The following is a 22,823-nucleotide window of genomic DNA, read 5'->3' as shown; positions in this document are numbered from 1 at the left end:
GCCCTTGGCCTGTCCTGTTTTATCTTGAGTAGTACTTTTGAGAGGAGGGGCAGAGGGGTAAAGGCATAAACTGAGAGGTTTTCCCATTGAAAGGATAGGGCATCCACCTTCCACGCCCTGCTGTGAGGGTTCCTGGTGCAGAATTTGCCCAACTGGTGATTCTCGGGGGAGGCAAATAGCTCCACCTCCAGTGTCCCCCACATCTGGATCACAATGTTGAAGGTGTTGAGCTCCAATTTCCACTTGTGTGGGTCTAGGAGATTTCTGCTTAAGTCGTCTGCCAGTGAATTTTTTTGCCTGGCAGGAAATGAGTTTGTAGATGCACTTGGTTGCTCAAGGCTGTGTTCCACAGGGCCATGGCTAACCTGTAGAGTGGGCATGAATGGGTTCCCTCCTGCTTGTTTATGTACCACATAACTGTGGTGTTTTCTGTTTTTATAAGCAGTTGTCCTGAAAGGATTAGGTATTTGAAGGCTGTCAGAGCATTCTGTACAGCTAGCATCTCTTTTTGATTGATGTGCAGGATAATCTGGGCTGGGCTCCAGTGGCCCTGAATGCACTTGCCTGCCATGTGAGCCCCCCCGATGCATAGTCTGATGCATCTGTTGTCAGGGTTTGGGAGGCGAGGGGTTGAGTGAAAAAAAGTCTCTTGTTGTGGTTGCATGCTTCTGCCCACCAAAGGAACTCTGCCCTTAGACAAGGTACAACTGGAATGACTTGTTTCCAGGTCCTGAGTATGCTGGCACCAAAGACTTTTTAACTACCACTGAAGTTTCCTTATATGCAGTCTTGCATATGGAATTAGCAGAATACATGAGGCCATGAACCCTAGGGCTTGCAGTATTTTCCTTGCAGATAGCTGGGTTCTGGTGGCCATTTGTTTTCAGTAGTTTGTCAGATAGACCTGTTTTTCTGAAGTGAGAAATATCATTTGGGAAGTTGTGTCCAAGCTTGCTCCCAGGAATACAATCTTTTGACTGGGCACCAGTTGTGATTTCTTTTTGTTGATGATGTACCCCAATGAAGTGAGAAGGCTTTTTAGAAATGCCAGGTGCTGAAGTAGCAATTCCTGACTGTCCACCTAAATCAGGCAGTCGTCCAAGTGTGGGAAAATTTGGATATTTCTCTGCCTGCAGTATGCAATGGCAAGAGCCAGGCACTTTGTGAATACTCTGGGTGCAGTAGATAAGCCAAAGGGAAGTGCAGAGAACTGATAGTGCATAAAGCCTGCCCTGAAGTGCAAATATTTTCTGCATGACTCCCTTATGGGGATGTGCAGATAAGCTTCTTTTTAAGTCTAGATTGACTAACCATGCATCCTTGGCTAGCATAGGGAGAAGCTGTTGTAGGGAAAGCATCTTGAATTTTGGGACCACCAGAAAGGTGTTGAGAGTTGAGAGATCCAGGATTGGGTGCCAAGAGCCTTCTTTTCTGGGCACCAGGAAAAGTCTGGAGTAGAAACCCTGCCCCCTTTGTTCTACTGTAACAGGTTGAATAGCTCTGACATTGAGCAGGGAAAGTACTTGCTTTTGAGCCTCGGCCCACGGGTTTGGAGGAAGGTCTGGAAACTCGCTTGGGGTTAGCAGTGTATGGAAGTAGAATCTGTACCCCTGGGATACAATGTTTAGGACCCATCTGTCCTGAGTAATGGACATCCAGTTTTTTGCATGAAGGGCAAGTTTTCCTCCTAGGGGCACAAGTAATTGGGCAGGGCTGGGAAGGATAATTGAAAAGTCATTGTGAACTTTTTCCATAAGGGGGCAGCCTACCACTCCTTGTTTTTGAGGTGGGGGCACTCCATTGTTTCGATCTCTGCATACGCTGAGACTGTAGTCTGGGTGGCCTGTTTCCCCTGGGTTTGGTCTGAGAAGGCCTGGAAGGGGCTGGAAAGGACCAGTTTTTAGAAGGCCAATGCCTACTGAATCTAGGTGGTTGCACTTGTAAGAATTCTTTAACAGTTTGCATAGATTTAGCTTTTTCTTCCATATTTTTAAAAACCTCCTCTGCTTTGATGACAAATAAACAGTCCTTATTTAAAGGAGTGTCTAGTAATTTGGATTTGACATGATCTGGCAAGGTTTGTTCCTTCAGCCAAGCATGCCTTCTCAGTACAGACCCAGTGACTGCAGCCCTGCAAGATGCTTCTAGTGCATCAAAGCCACACTGCAAAGTATGCTTATTGACTTGGTTTGCAGAATGCATTAGCTCTTGTAAGACTTTATTTTCTGCACAATCTGGAAGTAACACCATTTTTTATTTAATTAGTTCCATAATATGCTGCTGGTACTTCAACATGTGAAACTGGCAATTCAATGCTCTGATGGCAAGAGTTGCAGAGCTATATACTTTCTTACCCCATCTGTCTAAAGCTCTGGAATCCCTGTCTGAAGGGGTAGGATTTTTGGCTGTAGTAGCCTTAATACCTTTAGGTCCCTGGGAAATGGTCTCTGGATCCGCAGTAGGATTCTTGAAGAGAAATTTCTGGGAATCGGGTACTCTGTAGTACCCGTCAGGTTTCCTAGGGGCGACCTGTCTCTGTCTCCAGGAAATAAAAGGCCTGCTGTTGCCAGTCACAGTCGAGGGGGGTAGGCAGATTTTCTTCGTGTTTCACTGTTGCAGTCATCACACTTAGGTTATACTGCCTACAGGTAGCCCTCAGTCGGCCCGAATACCAGAATCTTAGGATTTCTGCGTCGGATGCTGTCGCTTCTTCCATGACGTCAGGGGTATAAAACAGGCAGCTGGTGCCATTACATCAGTCTTTCTTGCTGGAGGAGCCCGAAGCAGAAGCAGTTCGCAAGTGCCGGACAACCGCTACCTGAAATTTTCGTTTTCGAGTTTGTAATCCTGAAGTCTTCTAAAGCTAAGTACCCCATTGGGGATCCTTTTTTCTTGCTCTAACCGATGTCTGAAAAAGTTAACAATTATCTTGCCTGTGAAAAGCAAATACCTCACAGAGATTTTCATTCTTACTGCATCACCTGTTTAGGTCCAGACCCCCTCGCTGTCGGTTTTGTGGCTTGTTTAACGCCTGAACCATTCGTCATTGGGCTATCTTTGTCACTAAATTCTTTCGCTCTCGTTCTCCATATTCTGAAATGGCTTTGATAAGCCATCAGACTACCGATCTTTCAAAAAAACATAAAAATAAAGACAGAGACAGACAGCATAGGTCCAAATCTGCCGACGCTTCCATTAAGCTAATCGCTAGTCCACCGGTACTCAGTGAGGTGCCTATGCAGCCCCTGATGCCCGCTTCGACAGATTCGCAGGCCTCTGCTGAGACCCATTCATGCTACCTCTCAAGCTATCATAGCCAGCCATCATAGTTGGTACAAGCTAGTACCGCCCTGCTTGTTTATGTACCATACAACTTTGGCATTATTTGCGATAATTTGTAAAGGTCTTGGGTGACCACAGGTGATGGAGATTTCAAGGTGGGGATGAAATGCCTTGAAAGTAGGTTTTTCTGTTCAGTGAAATCTGTAGCCCTTCTGTACCACTTTTAACACCCAAGAGTCCGAGACATTTTTTTTGCAAAGGGGAATATTGAGAATCAGTTTCTGGGACAAGATTGGGGAGATATTAGCCAGCGGGAACGGAAGGGGGGAGAGAATGTGGGCATAGTCATTATGTACTGTTAGTCTGGCCCTTTCTCTTGAAAGGACCCTTGTTTCTTTTTATCTCCTTGTTTCTTTGCAAGAATATGATTTGCCTTTTGCTTACCTGGCTTTTTAGAGAATGAAAGAGGCCTAAAAGGTTTGCATTGGGGGACATGAAAAAATTTTAGAAACTCCCCTCTTTCATCAAATTGTTTGAGAACCTGTGTTAGCAGAACAGCCAAGCAATACCTCCTTGTCTACGGCAGAATGTAAGATTTCAGATTTTAACTCATCAGTAAACGTTTGGCTACATACCCAGGCACATCTTCTCAAAACTGCAGCAATAGAGTGGCCCTGGACACAGCATTTCTACAATCATACACATTCCATACAGCATGGTTGGATAAGTGGGACAAGGTAGAAAAAAATTTGATTCAGGGAGGAGCTTTTGTAGGAAATGTGGCAACAAATTTCCTTAGATTGGCCATATAACAAAAGCATGAACTTCCACATTAATGCCTGACATTTGAGAAATCTGAAAGCTAAAGTGGAAGAAAACATTTTCATACCTAGGCAGTCCAACACCTGGCCGTCCTTGACACCAGAAGAAGGACTAGTGTTCAGAATCTATCTACTGCCAGCCTTTGAAACTGTGGATTTGGCTACTGGATCTGATCCAAGGTGAGAGAAAATTAATTAATTAGTCTGAGGCACTTTATACATATTATCTGCCTTTTTAGGGACTGGTGGCAGGGTATCAGGATGATTACAGGCAGCATACAACATATCCTCCAGGGCTGGCAGTATAGGAGAGAAGAGGTGAAGAATGAAGAATATCTACTGGTAAAATATACAAATAGTGTCTTAGTTCAGGAGAACATCTATTTGTTCCCATAAAAATACCTCATTCATCCTGGTTATGGTCCGAGAAAGAAAATTCCTCCTCAAGAAGGTAACAATTAATATTTTCCTCACAGTCAAGACAGTTGAACTTGTGAATCTGTAGAAAAAGCCATATCTATGTCATCATCAAAATCATCAGATCCTGTTTCTAGAAAAGTTTCTTTACAAGCAATAACTTCTGGACACTTGGACTCATAACCTGTAATGAATGCTATGCTAAGAAAAACGTTTCCTAACCATAATCACTTTGTGTTAAACAATGTTTAGTTATTTATTTTTTTAAACAGGACTCCCCGTGTAACAGACTTGAAGGAGGGACGTCTTACAAGTCCAATGATCTCATGCCTGAGTTACCCTGTGAAAAATCTCCCGAAGTGTTTCCCACCTTAGAGAAGATATTTCTCCTGTGCCCAGATCACAAAATGTAGCAGCCAAAGAGGATGTGGATGACCCCCAGTACGTACTGGCTGAAAAGACTACACCACAGGAAGCCGGAAAGGTAAGTGAGTGGTCTGCGGAACTACTGGTGGACACTACAAGTTCAGCCACTATTGGCTGAGGCTTATACTGAGCTTATGGCACCAGCAAAAGCTCCTTGGTAAGCACTTTTTTCTTTCCAAATACAGTGGGAGGGGAATCATTAGGACCGGAGTAAGTATCCATGTTGCAGCCAAGGAAGAGATGTCAAAAGTGGTAAGCATTGCTGGAATGAGTTGTTCAGAAGGTAAGTTGTCACTGACTGTCTGCAAACAGTGCTCTTACACTCACACTTCTTATCCCAGCCCCTTCACAAGGTAAAAGCACAAGCAGCATACAAATTCCATCAGCACTCCTTCTAAAGACTTAAATACACAGACAGATAAAAAAAAATTGCAGGTAGGTTGTCACAAAGTGAACAGAAGCACTACACTAATAAAACCACATTCCTGCACATCCCAAAGTAAAACATTTAGTCAGACAAAGTTTACACAAGTAGTGCATGTTTTTTTCTCAAATTTTTGCCTCCAATTAGTTAAATAAAACACTAATAGCTAAAAATAGCGGTTCCTGACTGAAAACGTCAGATATTGATTAAAATTCCTACAGGGGAAATACTGCTTTTAGTCAGAAAATAAATTAAAAGCACACTTTCTTAAAAGTGCAAGAAATTCTGTGTGAAGGAGTATCCTAACAGGGACTTATCTCCCAGAAATGAAGCTCTTTGCTGCTTGTTGCCTCTCAGCTACTTCTCCTCAAGGCAGCAAGAAAGTATTGAAGAAATCTCACTCTGATTGATGACTTCTCTCCTTGGAGCTAGCCAATCAGCAGTCAGAGTGAAGGTGTGGAGGACACAGAGCTGTGTGAAGCTTGCTGGTTCTTGATTCCTGGGGAGTCTCTGGGTCAGGAACCTATCCCTCCAGCATGTTTTGTTCATTATGATGACAAGGTTTAGATTCCTGGAGCGTGTGTCTCTGAGGGATTGGGATTTCTTTAAGTGTCAAACTGTAGATAAAGGAAACAAACTACGATAAAGGAAAGGATGGACAACTCTCCAAAAGACCTCTGGAACTCCAGGTCAGATCAAAGTCAAATACCAGCCGCAAAAGTGAAACAAAAGAATGGTTTATTTAAGCTCCACACAAGCTTTTCATCAGTTCGATTTAAACCAACTTCTTCAGAACAAAACGGATACAATGTCACAGAACAACATCCCCTTTAAATATGCCCCTCAACCTCATAGATGGAATCACATGAGACTTTAGCAAATACAAGAGAATATACTGCAAACCCTCAAATACACAAGGGGCATATATAAAGGGGATGTTGTTCTGCAACATATCCATTTTGTTCTGAAGACGTTGGTTTAAATCGAACTGAAGAAATGGGGGGTGTTGATGCCCAGCTGGATCAGCTTCGTTAACAGATTCTGTGGGATGACAGTGCTGAAGGCGGAACTAAAATTGATAAACAGAAATATGATACAGCAATTCTTGTTCTCTAGATGGGACAAGGGAAGGCAGGAGAGAGGGGAAGTGCATAACAAACATTGTGGTTTGTTCTCCCTTGAAGGTCAGAGAAAGACACCACAAAGTGTTTCCTGAAGGTGGATGGGGCAGCTTGCCAACATCAGCCTCCTGAGTACGTCAGGAGCAGTTTGGCATGGTCTGTTCATTACATGTCCTACCAATGTGGGAGTATACAGGCATGTGTGTAGGGAACACGGATTAAAGTAGAAAAATCCCTGACAGCAAAAGGACACTGTGCACCAGGGAGCCTTGATCTCTTCACCAGTCATGAGCATGGATTGGATTACATTTTTGAACAGTCAGGACAGCCACCTGTGATAGCTGATGGTGAAATAAAGGGAGCAGCAGCACTAAAGATAGGATTTACATGATCAGCTGCAGCTGGGCCACAGACCTGTCCTCAACTGGGAACCAAGGAAAGAATGCTGCATTATAACCTGAAATGGAGAGGAAGATCAAGCAACAAGCCTCTGGAATGACTTGGATGCCCAGAACAGACTGACCATAGTGATGCAAAACACAGCACTGCACAAACAGAGAACTGTGACCCACTTATGACTGATGTAGAAAGCTTTCCAGTAGCTTAAGGCTCCTCTTCAGGACCTACCTAAAAGATTGGCAGGGTCAGGAAAACAGTACCTGATTCAGCATCAAGAAGGCACTTGTCACTGCAATAACAAGGACGTATCTTTGATCCAAACCCCACAAACAGGAAACCTAATCCACACTACAATCAGCTCCCAAGAGGAGAACAGATTAAAAATCAGTTGCATCCCTTAACTCTGATGGAATCAGTAAGTGGATATTGCCTCCAAGCAACAGCAAAGCACAGCTCTCATGTATTCAGCCTGAAAAATCTAATTCAAACCTCCCATGAAGGTTTGAAGGGATGGTTGAGCTGGAGCACCAGTACATTCAGATTCACAGGAACAAGAAGACTCAGCTACATTAGGAACTTCGTTAACAAACTGTAGAACGAGGAAAGTACAGTTGTGTACACTTACCATAAAAGTAGATGTTCGAGCGTATTCACTGTTGCAGTCATTACATTCAGGTAATCTGCTTGCAGGTTGTCCTCAGTCGGCCTGATTAACAAAGTCTTGGGTCCTGCGTCGGTTGCTGTCCCTTCTTCCATGACCTCAGGTCGTCAGGGGTATAAAACATGCAGCCAACGCCATTACGTCAGTTTTTCTTGCCCCAGATGTCAGGTGCCCCCCTAATGGGAAGTATTTAAACATAAAAGCACAAAGATATACCTCCAACAACAAAGCAAATACACCAAAAAGGCTTTTAAGCATAGTAAAGGAAAGTAGAGGTATAGCCAAAAGAAGTTAGGGGGCTGAAGGGAGGGTAACCAGGATTTCAACAGTAAATACACTCGAACATCTACATTTATGGTAAGTGTACACAAAGTACAATTGTGTACACTTAGCATAAATGTAGATGTTCAAGTGTATTCACTGTTGCAGTCATTACATTTGGTTTAATCTGCTGGCAGGTTGCCCTCAGTCGGCCTGAAACAAAGTCTTGGGTCCTGCGTCAGTTGCTGTCTCCTCTTCCATGACATCAGGTCATCAGGGGTATAAAACATGCAGCCGATGCCATTTTAATCAGTTTTTCTTGCCCCAGATGTCAGGTGCCCCTCAAATGGGGAGCAAAAAATATATAAATAAACTGAAAATATATATAAATACACTTTAGAAACATAAAATTTACCTTCAACTAAAAGCAAATACACCACAAAGGCCTTTAAAGATATGTTCGTATGTGCCACGCGATTAAATTACACGTTGTGCTGTCTAGCGTGGTTGTTATCACTGCTCCTGCTTGAACTGGACTATTGGTACCTTGCTCATGACGGACAGTTTTTCATTTTACATATTAAAGATAAACGGCCCTCTGCCTTTATGTTTTCCGACTCTGATATTGTTTAACTGTTATGCTGATGTTTCTATCTCAGGATAATATGGCCGTATGCTTTATCAGCTTCTATGTATAATGTTTCTACTAAAACTGACTCAATTTAATAGCGCCACATGTCTATAGGACGCTGTATCACTAACGTGTTTCCTATTTTAAGGAAAGTGTTTTTCTGCTGATATCAACTGCTTTTATGCTCTATTACACATGAATAGTACTTTATGCTTTAAGGAGTGATGGGAATGGTGTCTCTAATGTACTCTCACTTAACCTATGATCGCCACGTGTTTTATAGCACGCTGTACCATTGCTGCTATTACTAAGCTGAAGAAAAGGCATTTTCTGGTGGATTATTGGCTGTATTATGTCTATGTAAAAGCCAGGTCAGTTGTAATGGCTTAAGGCCAAATGTATTTTAAATACTGACTCACTTTATTTTCTTATTTCACTGTGTGTCTATCCAGGCTGATAGATAATAGACTGTTAGTGCTAATTTGCATTATTCTAGCTTAACACTTTATTAAATATATAATAGATGATATATAATAGATTGTTAGTGTTGATTTGTATTATTCTAGCTTACCACTTTATTAACTATATAATAGATGACATATAATAGATTGTTAGTGTTGATTTGTATTATTCTAGCATTCCACTTTATTAACTACTTGCTTTATTCACTGCCTAGCTGAAATGAAAATGACATGCCTGCCATCACTGTTATAATTACTACTATTATACAGCATTAGGTCTACTCTTAAACAGTGTTTGTATCCGTTTTTGTTTTTTGTCTTAGCTAACATTGCTGTAAGTACTACTATTCTACCTACTGATCTCCACACCTATTCCTACGTCTCTCTTACCTCTCTTCTTTTATATCACTTTCCTTCAAATGTTATATACTTACTGTTTTGACTACTCTCCTACTTACCCCTCTTCTGACCTTTTCCACTCAGGAACCCACTAACTGTCCTTACTACTGCTTTCCTGCATGTAAATATATTCCTTACATATTACCCCTATACTTCACCCCCTATCACTACTGTCTGTTTCCGATTACACAGCTTACACCAGCTCACCATCTTACTCTTTTCCATATTTATTTTACAGGTCCCTGGTACCATAATTAAAGTTTTAAATAACCTGCACCACATAAAAGAGGAATACCCACTCCCCTTGACTACTGACGTCCGTGGAATCCTCTCCAGCAACTGTGCTATTAAAACAGAAGCAAAGTATGTGTTAAGTATATAAACTTTAACCAGTCCTCCTAGCCTATTAGTGTGAATTAATATTGTAAGTTACCTGGTCAGCTACAACACATCTCTGCACACCCCACCTCTCATCCCCCCTCCCTCACTACCTGCCCAGCCTCGTTCTTTGTTACCTCATAATCTACCCACTCCGCTATTACTTGCTTAGCCCTGACCACTGTCAGCTCCTTAGCTCCTCTCTAAAGCTACTACTAGTTTAACCCTTACTTCTTACCACTTTCTGTTCTCTCTTCTTACTCTGTCTTCTTCTGCCACATAGCCTCTCTCTACCATATATCTCTATCTGTTCGCTCCCTCATTCTGTGTTTTCTAGCCACACAGACTCTCACCTACCTAACCCTAACTCTGTAAACCTCTTCTCCACTCTAAATCCCCCACTCATCTCCCCACCCTAACTCATAGCTCCATGACCATACCCCCCTAGTCTTGTGTTTAGCTTTGTTCTTGCTAAAGTTTCCTTCAGAGCTTTGTGCATAAAATGAGAAATCAAAACAACTATTCCTAGACACTAAATAGCTCTGCCCTGCTGAAAAGCCTTTCTCTGATTGTTTTATTCTCTCACCATGCCTCTTCCACAGTGGTGCTAGCCCACTCCCTTTGCCCTCGCTAACACTCGGGCTCACTTCGCTCCTCTACCCTACCCCTTTTCCCACCCACCCCTAGGGCACTCAAACTTATAATTCTACAACACACCCATCATCAATTCTCACCTCCCCAATTATCTTATTAAATCCCTTCAATCAACTACAACATAAATTACAACCACCATTCCAATTATCAACCAAACACAACATTAATTACAACCACCACTCCCACAATAGCCACACCCTAACATATTCACCTAGTTTACTTTCCAAATTAACTTTATCCTCACCATAACTAAAAATATGCACAGCTTGCAAAACCCCCTTCTCCAAAAACTTATATTTTATCAAGCAACTATCTCCAGTCTACTTTTACTCTCAATACTCTCTTCCTACCACACCCATCTAAATATCACTTTTCCACCCCCATGGCAAACCAAACCCATAATTAACCACACACTACTTCAAAACTTTCCTATTACAACCCCCAACACTACCTCCTTTCTAAACCCATCACTCTATTATAACAAATTAGCAGTAAAAACTAACCCCCACACCTCAAACAAGCTATCTAAAATTCTTAATAAACTCACCAAACTATACTTAAACCTACTGCAAAAACTCTCCTGCAGTGGAGACATGCACCCAAATCCGGGCCCTACCCCAATAGAAAAAGCTGAAATAAAGGTACCAAATCCCCACTTCTACAAACCCAAATCATCTCTCCTCCTTTTAAATATAAACGTAAGAAGCATACTAAACAAAATACATGACCTGCATGCCTTATTAGCCATGTACAAACCTGACATAGTGGTACTAACAGAAATATGGCTTAAACCTGATCACCACAATAATGAGATCATAGTCCCAGGTTATGATATCCTGCGTAAAGACAGAACAGGGAAAAAGGGTGGGGATGTAGCAATTCTATTTCAAAGTCACCTCACACTAGAACTAGTTGCCTATAATAATGAAGAAATCAACAAGGTAGAACTTATCCTTGCCAAATTTAAATTAAACACAAACAAACAAATAATCATCGCAGGTGCCTATCTACCCCCAGGTAACAACATGCCCATGGAAAACATGTTAAATTGGTTCTCACTCTCCCTCCCTTACGAAACCATACTACTAGGTGACTTTAACATATACTGGGGCAACTGCTCCAATGACTATCCCTCAGATCATATCAACCTTTATGGATTCTCACAAATAATCACTATGCCCACTAGGACTGACAAAACAACAAAACATCAATCCATTTTGGATTGGATTCTGGTTTCCCACTCCACTTTTGTACATCAATCTGGCTGTTTTCCTGACAGTCTAAGCGACCATCAACCCACCTACCTAATTAGGAGCAAGACCCACCACCTACCCAACTTACCTTTACTCAGAATATTACGTAATAAAAGACACTTCAGAGCCAATGACTTTAACAAAGCACTAAGTTGTTGTAACTGGCTCCCTCTTAAATAACTACCTCTCAATGAAGCTGTACAGTACTTTAACTCAACCTTCTGACACATCCTAGACCATCATGCCCCCTCTAGATCCATTACAGCAAAAACCCACCATGCCCCATGGCTTACCAAAGAGACAAAAAAGACAGTGAAAAAAAGGGACAAATTCTGGATAGCATCCCACAAAGATAAAAGTACTACTCCAAGGTTAAAGTACATTGAACTACGTAATAAAGTCAAGAGGTTAACTAAACTAGACAAGTCCAACTACTATAAAAATCTACAGGATAAATATAGCCACAACCCCCAAAAATTCTGGACTTCCATTAATAGACTACTTCACCCTGGGAAAGCATCCACTCCCACCCCTGTACTGCCAAACAACCAGGATGATATTCCTACACAATTTAATAAATTCTTTACAGAAACAGTTCAAAATCTAGCCAATACCCAGAAAAATAATGGCACTACTATACAATCATCCACTACAACCAACAGTAATACAAAAAATAACATCTCTAGCTTTTCCCCACAGCCAGTGTCCACTAAAATGATTGCAAACCTCCTTAGGAAGCTAAAACCAACCACACTAGCTGCCGATAAACTTCCTGCAGATTTCCTTCAGATAGCAGCAGAACCATATCATACCCAGTGTCTATTCTCATAAATAGATCAATTTCAGAACACATAGTTCCTACCCTCTGGAAAACTTCCCACATTGTCCCTTTGCACAAAGGAGGCAACTCCTTAGAGCTGACCAACTATCGTCCTATAGCCATACTATCACACTTATCAAAAATTCTTGAAAGAGTTGTCCACTTGCAACTAATGCAATATCTCCAACAAAACAAACTACTATCCAACTCCCAACACAGCTTCAGACACTCCCACAGCACAACCACTGCCCTTCTATCCTATACCAATACAGTCAACCACTATAGAAACCAAGGTCTTTACGTATCTTCCATCTTCCTCGACTTATCAACAGCCTTTGATATGGTTAATCACAACATGCTCCTCAATACTCTATCTAGTCTCAATATATGCTCCTCCACTATACTGTGGTTTAATATCTATCTATCAGAATGCCAACAAGCAATTCTCTGGCAAGAAAAGCTGTCCTCCCTCTTACCAGTTTCCAAAGGAGTCCCTCAGGGATCAATCCTTGGCCCACTGCTGTTCTCCCTCTTCACTAACAACATCTCCTCTTCACTGCCCACTGCCACAGTAGTTCAATATGCTGATGACACCACCATAATATGTGCTGCCCCCAGCATAAAAGAACTATACACCCTTACCCAACTCAACTTTACTCTAGGAGAAACCTGGTTTACTAAAATACAACTTATTCTCAATCCAAAGAAAACTAAACTAATCCTATTCACCCCTGGCAGATCATCCAATTCAAACTATAGCCTCATCATAAACTCCAAAAACAATATTCAAATCACACCCACCAACCACACAAAACTACTAGGAGTACAGATTGATAATCACCTAAAATTTTAGATCCATATAGCACAAACCATCAAAAAAGTAAACAGAAAACTAGGTCTCCTCTATAGAAACAAAAAGTTCATGACTAAACAGACCAAAGCCACTATTGCAAGAAGCCACCTCCTCTCCATCCTTCTTTATGCTTCCCCTATCTTAACTAACCTTCACCAGACTGAACTTCACAAAATGGAATCCTACTACAACAAAATTGCCAAATTCGCAACAGACTCCAGAAATAGGTCCCATCACTGTCTTTCCCTAATGCAACTCAAGTGGCTGGAACTTCCTCAGCAGCTAAGACTTAATCAAGCCACAGTTGCACATAAACCCTACTACTACCCTGAGAAAACACCTGCTCTCCAACAGCTAATTCAGCCCTGCACCACCACTAGAGCCCTAAGATCTAGTAACCAAAATCTCATTCAAGTAATAAGACATAAAAATGAAGCAGGTAAATCTCTCTTTGCCTGCATAACAACCCAAACCTGGAACTCACTCCCAAACATTATAACTAGCACTACTTCTAGTACCAAATTCAAACACCTCCTGAAATCCCATTATTCTAATAATTGGCTCTGCTCTTGCTACACCCCAGGGTAACAATAACTATGCTCAGTTGCAAGGATTCTGTTACACTCTAACTTTTCCCTTACTTAGCCCTGTTGATGTCCTTGCATATTCATTCAAACATATCATTAGTCCTTTAGCAGAAAACATACCAACACTTGTACTTTTCTTTACTACAACCCAAACCTGATAATGGCTATAATCTGTATCTGAAAATAGTATAAAACCTAAAATAACTCCTCTTACTCTCATCTTACCTATACCTATTCTTTAATTTTGCCAGTATGGGCATTTATTTACTTCTCAGTTATACAAATGCATAAATGTATTGTGAATGTAAAATTATTAATGTTTTTGTGAATGTGAAGGAAAAAAAACACTGTTTTGTAATAATTGTTCATTCTACTAGATGTATCACTTGTCATGTAAATGTTCCCTGTACTACTTTAAATTTCATTAATTGCTTAGAATTGTATTAACCTAATATTGTAACATGGAGCTTTTCTCCCCGGGCCTCTGCTGAAAATGGACCTGTGTCCAGTCGGACCCTCCCGGTTAACAAAAACAAAATAAAATAAATAAATAAATTTTGAATATAGTGAATGAAAGAAAAGGTATAGAATGGGGGATGGTGGGTGGGTAACCTAGACTGCAACAGTGAATACATTTGAATATCTACATTTATGGTAAGTGTACACAACTGTATTATGTTCTTCGTGTTTCACTGTTGCAGTCATTACATTTGGGTAGAATCCCAAAGCTATGGATGGGAGGATGGACCTAAACAGCATTAGGAGCAGCTATAAGGCCCTGGAGGACTGCAGTGGCAAAGCCTGCCCTAGATTTTGAGAAGAGAGGTAACTGACAATGCTTTGTGAACGTATGAACAGAGCTCCAAGTTGCAGCTTCTAGAATGTCTTTGGTTGGGACTCCTCTGAAAAAAGCTGCTGAAGTGGAGGCAGCCCTGGTGGAATGGGATCTGATCCCCTTGGGCACAGGTTTACCATGGTGCAAATAGCAGAAACAAATGCAGTGGCTTATCCATTTAGAAATAGTCTGCTTTGATATAGCCTTTCCCTCTGATCCTGCAGCAAATGCTACCAGTAGTTGCTCAGACTTTCTTAGAGATTTTGTCCTGTTTAAGTAGAATCTTAGTTGTCTGTGCACATCCAATGAATGCAGAATCCTCTCCCCCTTGTTCTGCGGATTTGGGAAAAAAGTTGGCAGGTGAATGGTCTGGTTAAGAGCCACACTGTTACACCTTAGGCATAAAGGAAGGGTTGGTCCTGAGGGACACCCTGTCTGAGTAGAATGTAATGAACGGCTCCAGTGCCATGAGAGCCTGTAGTTCCAAACCCTTCTAGCTGAAGTAACTGCCAAAAGAAAAGCTGTCTTCCAAGATAGAAATTTTATATCTGCAGTAGCTGCTGGTTCAAAAGGAGGCAGGGTGAGTTTTTCCAGCACAAAATTGAGATCCCATGCAGAAGTTGGTGCTCTCCTGGGATGCCTTAAATTTTTGGCCCCTCTGAGATACTGTTTTAGCAGTGGATGAGAAAACAGGGGAGGCTCTGTGTTGTAATGAGGCGAGATGGCGGGCATGGATTTTTATTGAACAAAAAGATAGGCCCTTGTCAAGCATCTCAGTTAGATATTGTAAAATCTGAGGAATATTGGGCCTTGCTGTGTCTATTCCTTTTGCTTTGTTCCAAGAACAGAATCTCTTCCATTTATCAGCATAAGATTTTCGAGTACTAGGCCTTCTGGCTTCCAAAATGACATCGATCACAGGTTTACTGAGAGGTGTAGTTTGAATAATCAATTGATTAGTCATGCTGCAAGATTCAGAGTTTGGAGCGGAGTGTGCAGAATTTGATAGTTCTGCTGAGACAGTAGATGAGGTGTTTGAGGCAAGTACCACGGAGGAAGGTGTGACATATTCCTTAGAAGCGGGTACCAGTGTTGGCGAGGTCAGTCCAGAGCAATTAGAATCATTTTTGTTTTTTCTTGTCTGACTTTTAGTAAGACCTTGGAGAGTAGAGGCAGCGGGGGAAAGGCATAGACTGATAGGTTTTTCCAGCTGAAGGACAGAGCATCCACTTTCCATGCTTTTTTGTGATAAGTTCTTGTGCAGAATTTGTCCAACTGATAGTTTTGGGGAGAGGCAAATAGATCTATGTCTGGGCTTCCCCATTTCTGTGTTAACATGCTGAAGATTTGTGGATCTAGTTTCCATTCGTGCGGATCCATAAGATTTCTGCTTAGGTCGTCTGCCAGAGTATTTTGCTTTCCTGGCAGGAATTGAGCTTGAAGATGCATTTGGTAAGTCAAGGCTGTGTTCCACAAGGCCATGGCTAGTCTGCAAAGGGGGGTAGGAATGGGCACCCCCCTGCTTGTTTATGTACCACATAACTGTGGTGTTGTCAGTCTTTATCAGTAGTTGTCTTGGATGAAGTAAGTCCTTGAAGGCTGTCAGAGCATTCTGAACAGCTAGCATTTCTTTCTGGTTGATATGCAGATGATTTGGTTTGGGTTCCATTGGCACCTGAATGCATCTCCCTGCCAGGTGGGCCCCCCAAGCATAGTCTGATGCGTCTGTAGTTAGGGTTTGAGTGGCAGGGGGTAGAGTGAATGACATTCCCTTGTTCTGGTGACATGTCTTTGCCCACCAAAGAAACTCCTGTTGTAGGCAGGGAATGAGAGGAATCATTGTTTCCAGGCTGTGACAATGTTGACTCCATAAACTTTTAAGGTGCCATTGAAGTCTCTTCAAATGCAGTCTCGCATATGGAACTAGTAGAATGCAGGATGCCATGAACCCCAAAGCCTGCAGAATTTGTCTTGCAGATAACTGGGTTTTTGTTGCCATTTGTTTGAAGTATGTTGTCAATTGTATTTGTTTGTCTGGCGTGAGGTAAGCCATCTGGGCAGTTGTATTCAAGCTTGCACCCAGGAATGTAATTATTTGAGAGGGTACCAGTTGTGATTTCTTTTCATTTATGGTGTACCCTAGGCATGATAGAAGCCTTTTTACAAACACCAGATGTTGAAGAAGAGTGTCCTTGTCCTCTACCTGAATGAGACAATTGTCCAGACAAGGATAAATTTGAATGTTTCTTTGTCTGCAGAATGCAATTATTGGTGCCAGACACTTTGTAAAGACCCTGAGTGCTGTAGATAAGCCAAAGGGCAGTGCAAAGAATTGATAATGCAAACCACCTGCTTTGAAGCGGAGGTATCTTCTGCAAGATTCCCTTATTGGGATATGCAAGTATGCCTCTTTTAAGTCTAGTTACTAACCAAGCATTCTTGCCTAGCATAGGCAGTAGCTGTTGTAAAGTCAACATTTTGAATTTTGGAATGTCCAGGAACGTGTTCAGAATCGTATTGGACGCCATGAATTGTCTTTTCTGGGTACCAGGAATAGTCTTGAATAAAATCCTTGTCCTTTTTCCTTTTCTGGTACCGGTTGAATAGCCCCCATATCCATGAGGGACATGGCTTGTTTCTGGGCCTCTGCCCACTGGTTTTGTGGCTGATCCGGCCATCCGTTTGGAATTGGCAAAGTATGGAAATTAAATCTGTACCCCTGGGATACTATGTTTAATACCCACTTGTCCTGGGTTATTAACTGCCAATTTTGCGCATGAAGTGCTAGTTCCCCCCCCCAAGGGGGCTGCCAAAAGATAAGTGCTTGGAGATGGTAGAGGGAAGTCATTGAGACTGCTTACTGTAAGGTTGTGCTTTATTACCTCCAGATTTGGAGGTGGAGGCACCCCATTGCTTTGACCTGTAAGATCCCTGTGATTGATATCTGGAGCCATTTGAGCGCCTGAGTTTGCCTTGATTGGCTCTGCTGGACACAGGAAAGGACCAATTTTTAGTAGGCCAGTGCCTACTGAACCTGGGTGGCTGCACTTGCAAGAAATCTTTTACAGTTTGCATAGATTTAGCTTTGTCTTCCATTTTCTTTAATACCTCTTCTGCCTTATTACCAAACAGAGTATCATGCTACAAAGGGGCATCCAACAATTTAGCTTTAACATGATCAGGCAGATTTTGCTCCTTGAGCCAGACATGCCTTCTTATCACAGATCCAGTAATGGGGGCCCTACAAGAGGCCTCCAAGGAATCAAAACCACATTGCAAAGTATGCTTTCCAACCTGTTCTGCTGAATGCAATAAATCCTGTAACTCTTTATTTTCCACACAATCAGAAATCAACATAATTTTCTGTTTCAGTAATCCCATAACATGCTGTTGATATTTAAGCATATGAAATTGGCAGTTTAAAGCCCTGATTGCCAGGGTTGCAGACGTATAAACTTTCTTACCCCATCTATCCAACACCCTGGATTCTCTATCTGAAGGTAGGATTTTTGGCTGTAGAAGCCTTTACACCCTTGGGACCCTGAGAAATAGTCTCAGGATCAGCAGCAGGATTTTTGAAAAGAAATTTGTGGGAGTCAGGAACCCTGTAATATCTGTCTGGCTTACTAGGAGCTGGAGGCAGGGAATCAGGAGCCATGCTTGATTCCGAGAACACATCATCAACGATGTCTAAAACAGGAGGAATTGCCAAAGGCCTATGCTGAGGAAGAAGGAAATCCCTAAGCCTCTTTTTTCATCAGAGAAGTCCTGACTCTCCCAGTGAAAATGTTCCCTTAAAGTATGCAAAGTCTCTCCAAAAGAGTAATCCTCAGGAGGAGATTAACACTCAGTCATTTATACTGAAAAGACTACTAATGAAGACTTTCCTCTGCTTTACTGAGTTTTAAGCAGCAGAAAGACTGATTTTGAGGCTATTGGTGTGGAACTGTTTACATTCCATTAATCATATCTATTTAAATTCGATCTTTGTAGTGTCCTACCTGAGATAATTAATCAATTACCATGTTCACCTTATTCAGTACTCATACTGTGTTCTTGGCTTGATTATACAAAATTTTGATATTTGTAATGAAATGGTAGTTAGACACAGTGGGCAGCTATTTATAAGACACATGTTTTTAGAATGAGGGGCAGCTAAAAAAATGGGAACCAAGCAAGACAGTTATCATAAAAAGCAAAGTCTGATTCCATGCTGGGTACTGGAAGCTTTATATTACATGACATAACTGTTTTTTTTTTATTTAACTGATGTATCTCAAGAAGTCATAATCAGAAAGATCTTAAAGTATAAAGCAATAGACTGAAATAAAAAAAAATAACTAATGAATAGAATGAAAATGCTTAAGTGTTTTTGAAAGCAAAACATAAGAAGTCTCAGATGAATTTTCAATTCAAAGAGGAGGAGGAGTGAAGGGGCATAACCCACTCGCCTCTTCTGGTACAGGTGGGATAGCTTGTATGGTCTCGGGAATAATAGGAAATAAGCAATTTCTCTAATGGAGACCAGAGAAACCAATTCCTGTGCTTCAGGGGTCAGTGGGTGAGGATGTTTGATGGCAACATTCCTTAAGGAACAGAGGGAATGCCCATCAAGGAGTTAGTGCAACCTCAGTGCTGGAGACCTGGAGAAACTACCACTCTTGCTTCCTGGGAACAGGCAAGGCTAACTGGAAGGAATGCCCCTTGTGGAAGACAGAGGACAGCCTCTATGGTCAGCCTATTGCACAATCCTCCCCACAGTGCTTTGCCAAGTGCATGCAGGGAGATAAAGCACAAGCATGACAAACCTGAATTGCTCCTGATGACTACCTAAATGCCAATTTCTCTCAGCAGACTCTCACACTAGTGATGGGGAGCAAAGGGTCCATTGATCATGAGGGGTCTGATGATCAGCTGGCAGGAGAGGCAAAGAAAGTACAGTAAAGCAAAATAAATATACATTAAACATTTCTATATATTCCCTCCCAATAAGCAGTTCAACTAATGCCAGCACTGAAGGTACTCATTTATAAAAAGGCTAAATAAATAAATCATAAAGCCCCATACATTTACAGTGTAAATAAAATATTCACCATCATCTTGTTGACATATTCTACAAAGTCACCTGGCAGACTTCTACATGGTCCCCAAGCACAACACAGTCAAGATGATCTTCAATACATTACAATTCATGCCCAAATCAAACTGCCTACCTTCATGATCACACCTAAACCCATTGGATTGGATACTAATGGTGTGGTGGAGACATCATAGATATCCTTAACTATCTCATTTAGTATCTTATTGGCCTCTTTTCCTCTTTTCTTCTGACTCTCCCACCTTTCACCAACTAAATGCACACTTACTTATTCTTATCTCCCCTCCCTGAAAAAAATTCCAGCTTAGTTTTCCCTTTACCAGCCTACTTACTATGTGATGCTGACATTCCGATAATCCACATATTAATATTAAAGGGCACAAACTGTTCAACTCCAGACCATATTCCATGTTCATTAATATTTCCTTCAAGTATTTCACATTTCCAAACTATTACCCTCTAAAATAAGCAGACATGATTTTATAAGTACTTCTGTAATTTTAAAATGCCAGCTCATTGTCCCCTAGGTCATCTGCATGACACCATCTCCATTACATCAAGCTCAGACCCACACTTCCTACTGTTGGGTTGATTTTTATGGTTAGCTTGAAGAAGGTATGGTGACGGAAACCAACATAAATGTGCTCCTGGTCAATACCTCTGTGACAGACACCATTCCTCATCTGTATTACTCAAGTCTCCACCCAATGCCATCTCACAATCTTACAATGCCCTCCTAATGGTTATCATTATCTCCTTATCCATTTTTTTTTCTAAATCAGCTGCTAGTCTCTAAACCACACCTAGGTAGAGGGGTCTATATTATATAAGCGAACGCACTAAATTGCAAACGCTATATAAATCGACCCACTAACAGCAAAAAACAAAATGTCAAACAGATCAGCGATTTTTTTCCCAGGGAAAAAAAATCGCTGATCCTTTAAAAAAAAAAACCCACAAAATAAAGTGGGGGGCTTCGCACCCCACACCCCCCAACATGGGGGGCTGTGCCCCCTACACCCCCCCTACTTAAATATACTAACTCCGAGATTGCACCACAGTGGAGGAAATGGCAAAGTCCCAAAAACGCTGTTCCGTGCTTTCAGCATTTTGCCATTTTGGATAAGTAGGTTCGATTAAGAAGCTTTCGCAATTTAGTGCGTTCGCCGACTTAATAGGGACCCAGGTAGAGACCTTATCCACTTTTTCATCTGACTTTAATACATGGGATTATTATCAGGTATACTGATATAACCAGCTTGTTGTGTTAGTGACAAAAGCCAAGAAATTCACCGAGAGAGCTGGACAAAGTGAAGCTTGACAGGCAAAGCTTGATATCCATGTTGATAAGTTAGGACTGGAGAAACCTGAATACAACTCATGGAGCATGGTGGTTTAGCTGCCCCAATATACTACTAGTTGCAAAAACAAAATGTAGGAGTGAAGAGCATTTTACAATACTGAAAGCTATAACACTTTGCGCTCCAACACAGACAACTCCTTTAAAAGCAGTTAATCACACACTGTGTGGCAGAGGGAAGTACATTATCTTGTTTACAGCTATAACAAAGGTTTCAGTGCTGTTCTGTGGTGGCTGCCATATATGTCGCAGTGTAAGACCAAGCTATGAAGTGTTCAGAGATGCTCAACCCATTATGTCACGACTGGGTCTCACACTGCAGTTTTGTACAACTGGCTTATCTTTGTCAAATTTCAGACCATAATCACTGCACTCCACATACTACAAAGAGTAACTTCCATACATCACATCCCTCCTATATATTTTTCATTTCTCTTCTCTTCTTCTATTTTCTACCCTCTTCTTGTCAGCCATGTCTCTTAACATACAGTAATCATGCAAGACAATCTCCTAAACAAGTTTATCATTACATATGGACTCTTGCTATTAAACAAAGTTACCAAAACAGTCATGTTATCCTATTCCTCATGACAACCCCCAGCTCATCTGTCTTTTGGATTAGGGTCCTGGTACTCACACAGATCTGAACTCTCCAGATGTCCAAATTATACATTTTAGTAACATTATCAGCTATACCTATCCACAGATAATCCTATACATTTATGCATTTTTTTTCTTTTATATTACAAAGGAAAGGAATAACAGGCACATCAAGGTTGGCTTACCTTGCACATGACATAGAACACTCGTAATCTTGATGAACAGTGAGCAATTATGCCAAGATTCACTAGGTAAGTTCTAGTCCCACATTCTTACTGAAAAAGCCAAGTTGTTAAGATACAGACTAAAAAGGCTAAACTAACCTTCCTGTGTTTCAGCAGCATGGTTCCGTCTGGTGCAAACACACCACATGTGTTGTACAGTTTCCCACTATCGTCTTCCGGAATGGAACCTACAATTTAGATGGAAGTAAGGACGTGTTTCAAAAGTAAAAGTAAATGAAAACAAAACCTAAAATGGAGTGTAAAAAGGACTTCAACTAGAACAGGTATTCCTTTGTTACTTTTCTTATCATTAAGAAGAGAGTATTCACGTCAGCTATATTTTCTGTCATCTAATGAAACTAGGTTCTTATTTTAACTTAAATAAGGTTCATGTTCTCTTTACACTATGAAGCTTTAATGCATTTATCAATATAAAATCAGAGCATTCATAAAGAGCAATAGACAAACAGTTCTTAAACAATGAGGTGAGTCAAGACTCTTAGCAAATTTCTTTAAACATGCTGCAAAAAATCATCTAGCTGTTTGACAAGTGAAATGTGATGCTCGGTGGAATGTTCCTTTCTAATAAACACAATTAAAAAATTAAAATAGAAACTGTATATCACAGTAATAAAAATCTTTAGCTTAACATTTGTACTATATAGAAATATACAAATGAACTGTCAGAAAACTACAAAGATGGACAAAGCCATAAACAAGGTTAATAAATCCAAAAACTATAGATTCCCAGTCTCAATTTCCACCTCCATATTGTGGAACTCTGAAAAAGCAGGCAAGAGTGCAAGAAGATCACAGTGGATTACCGAAAACAGAGAAACTCACTGTCACTCTAGGTTC

General features: G+C 41.2%; 1 protein-coding gene across 1 annotated transcript in view; it reads right to left on the bottom strand.

Moving 5' to 3' along the window:
- Positions 1-22,823, bottom strand: part of NIT2 (nitrilase family member 2) — a 570,156-nt gene that overhangs the window by 442,103 nt on the left and 105,230 nt on the right. The window contains exon 4 of the mRNA XM_044071381.1: positions 22,065-22,153. Within this exon, the coding sequence (XP_043927316.1) occupies positions 22,065-22,153 (89 nt within the window). The remainder of the gene's footprint in view (positions 1-22,064; positions 22,154-22,823) is intronic.

This window comes from Protopterus annectens, chromosome 5.part0 (assembly GCF_019279795.1).
Source record: "Protopterus annectens isolate FY-2018-M chromosome 5.part0, PAN1.0, whole genome shotgun sequence".
NCBI classification, from domain to species: domain Eukaryota; kingdom Metazoa; phylum Chordata; order Ceratodontiformes; family Protopteridae; genus Protopterus; species Protopterus annectens.
This window is presented reverse-complemented; position numbering and strand designations above follow the sequence as displayed.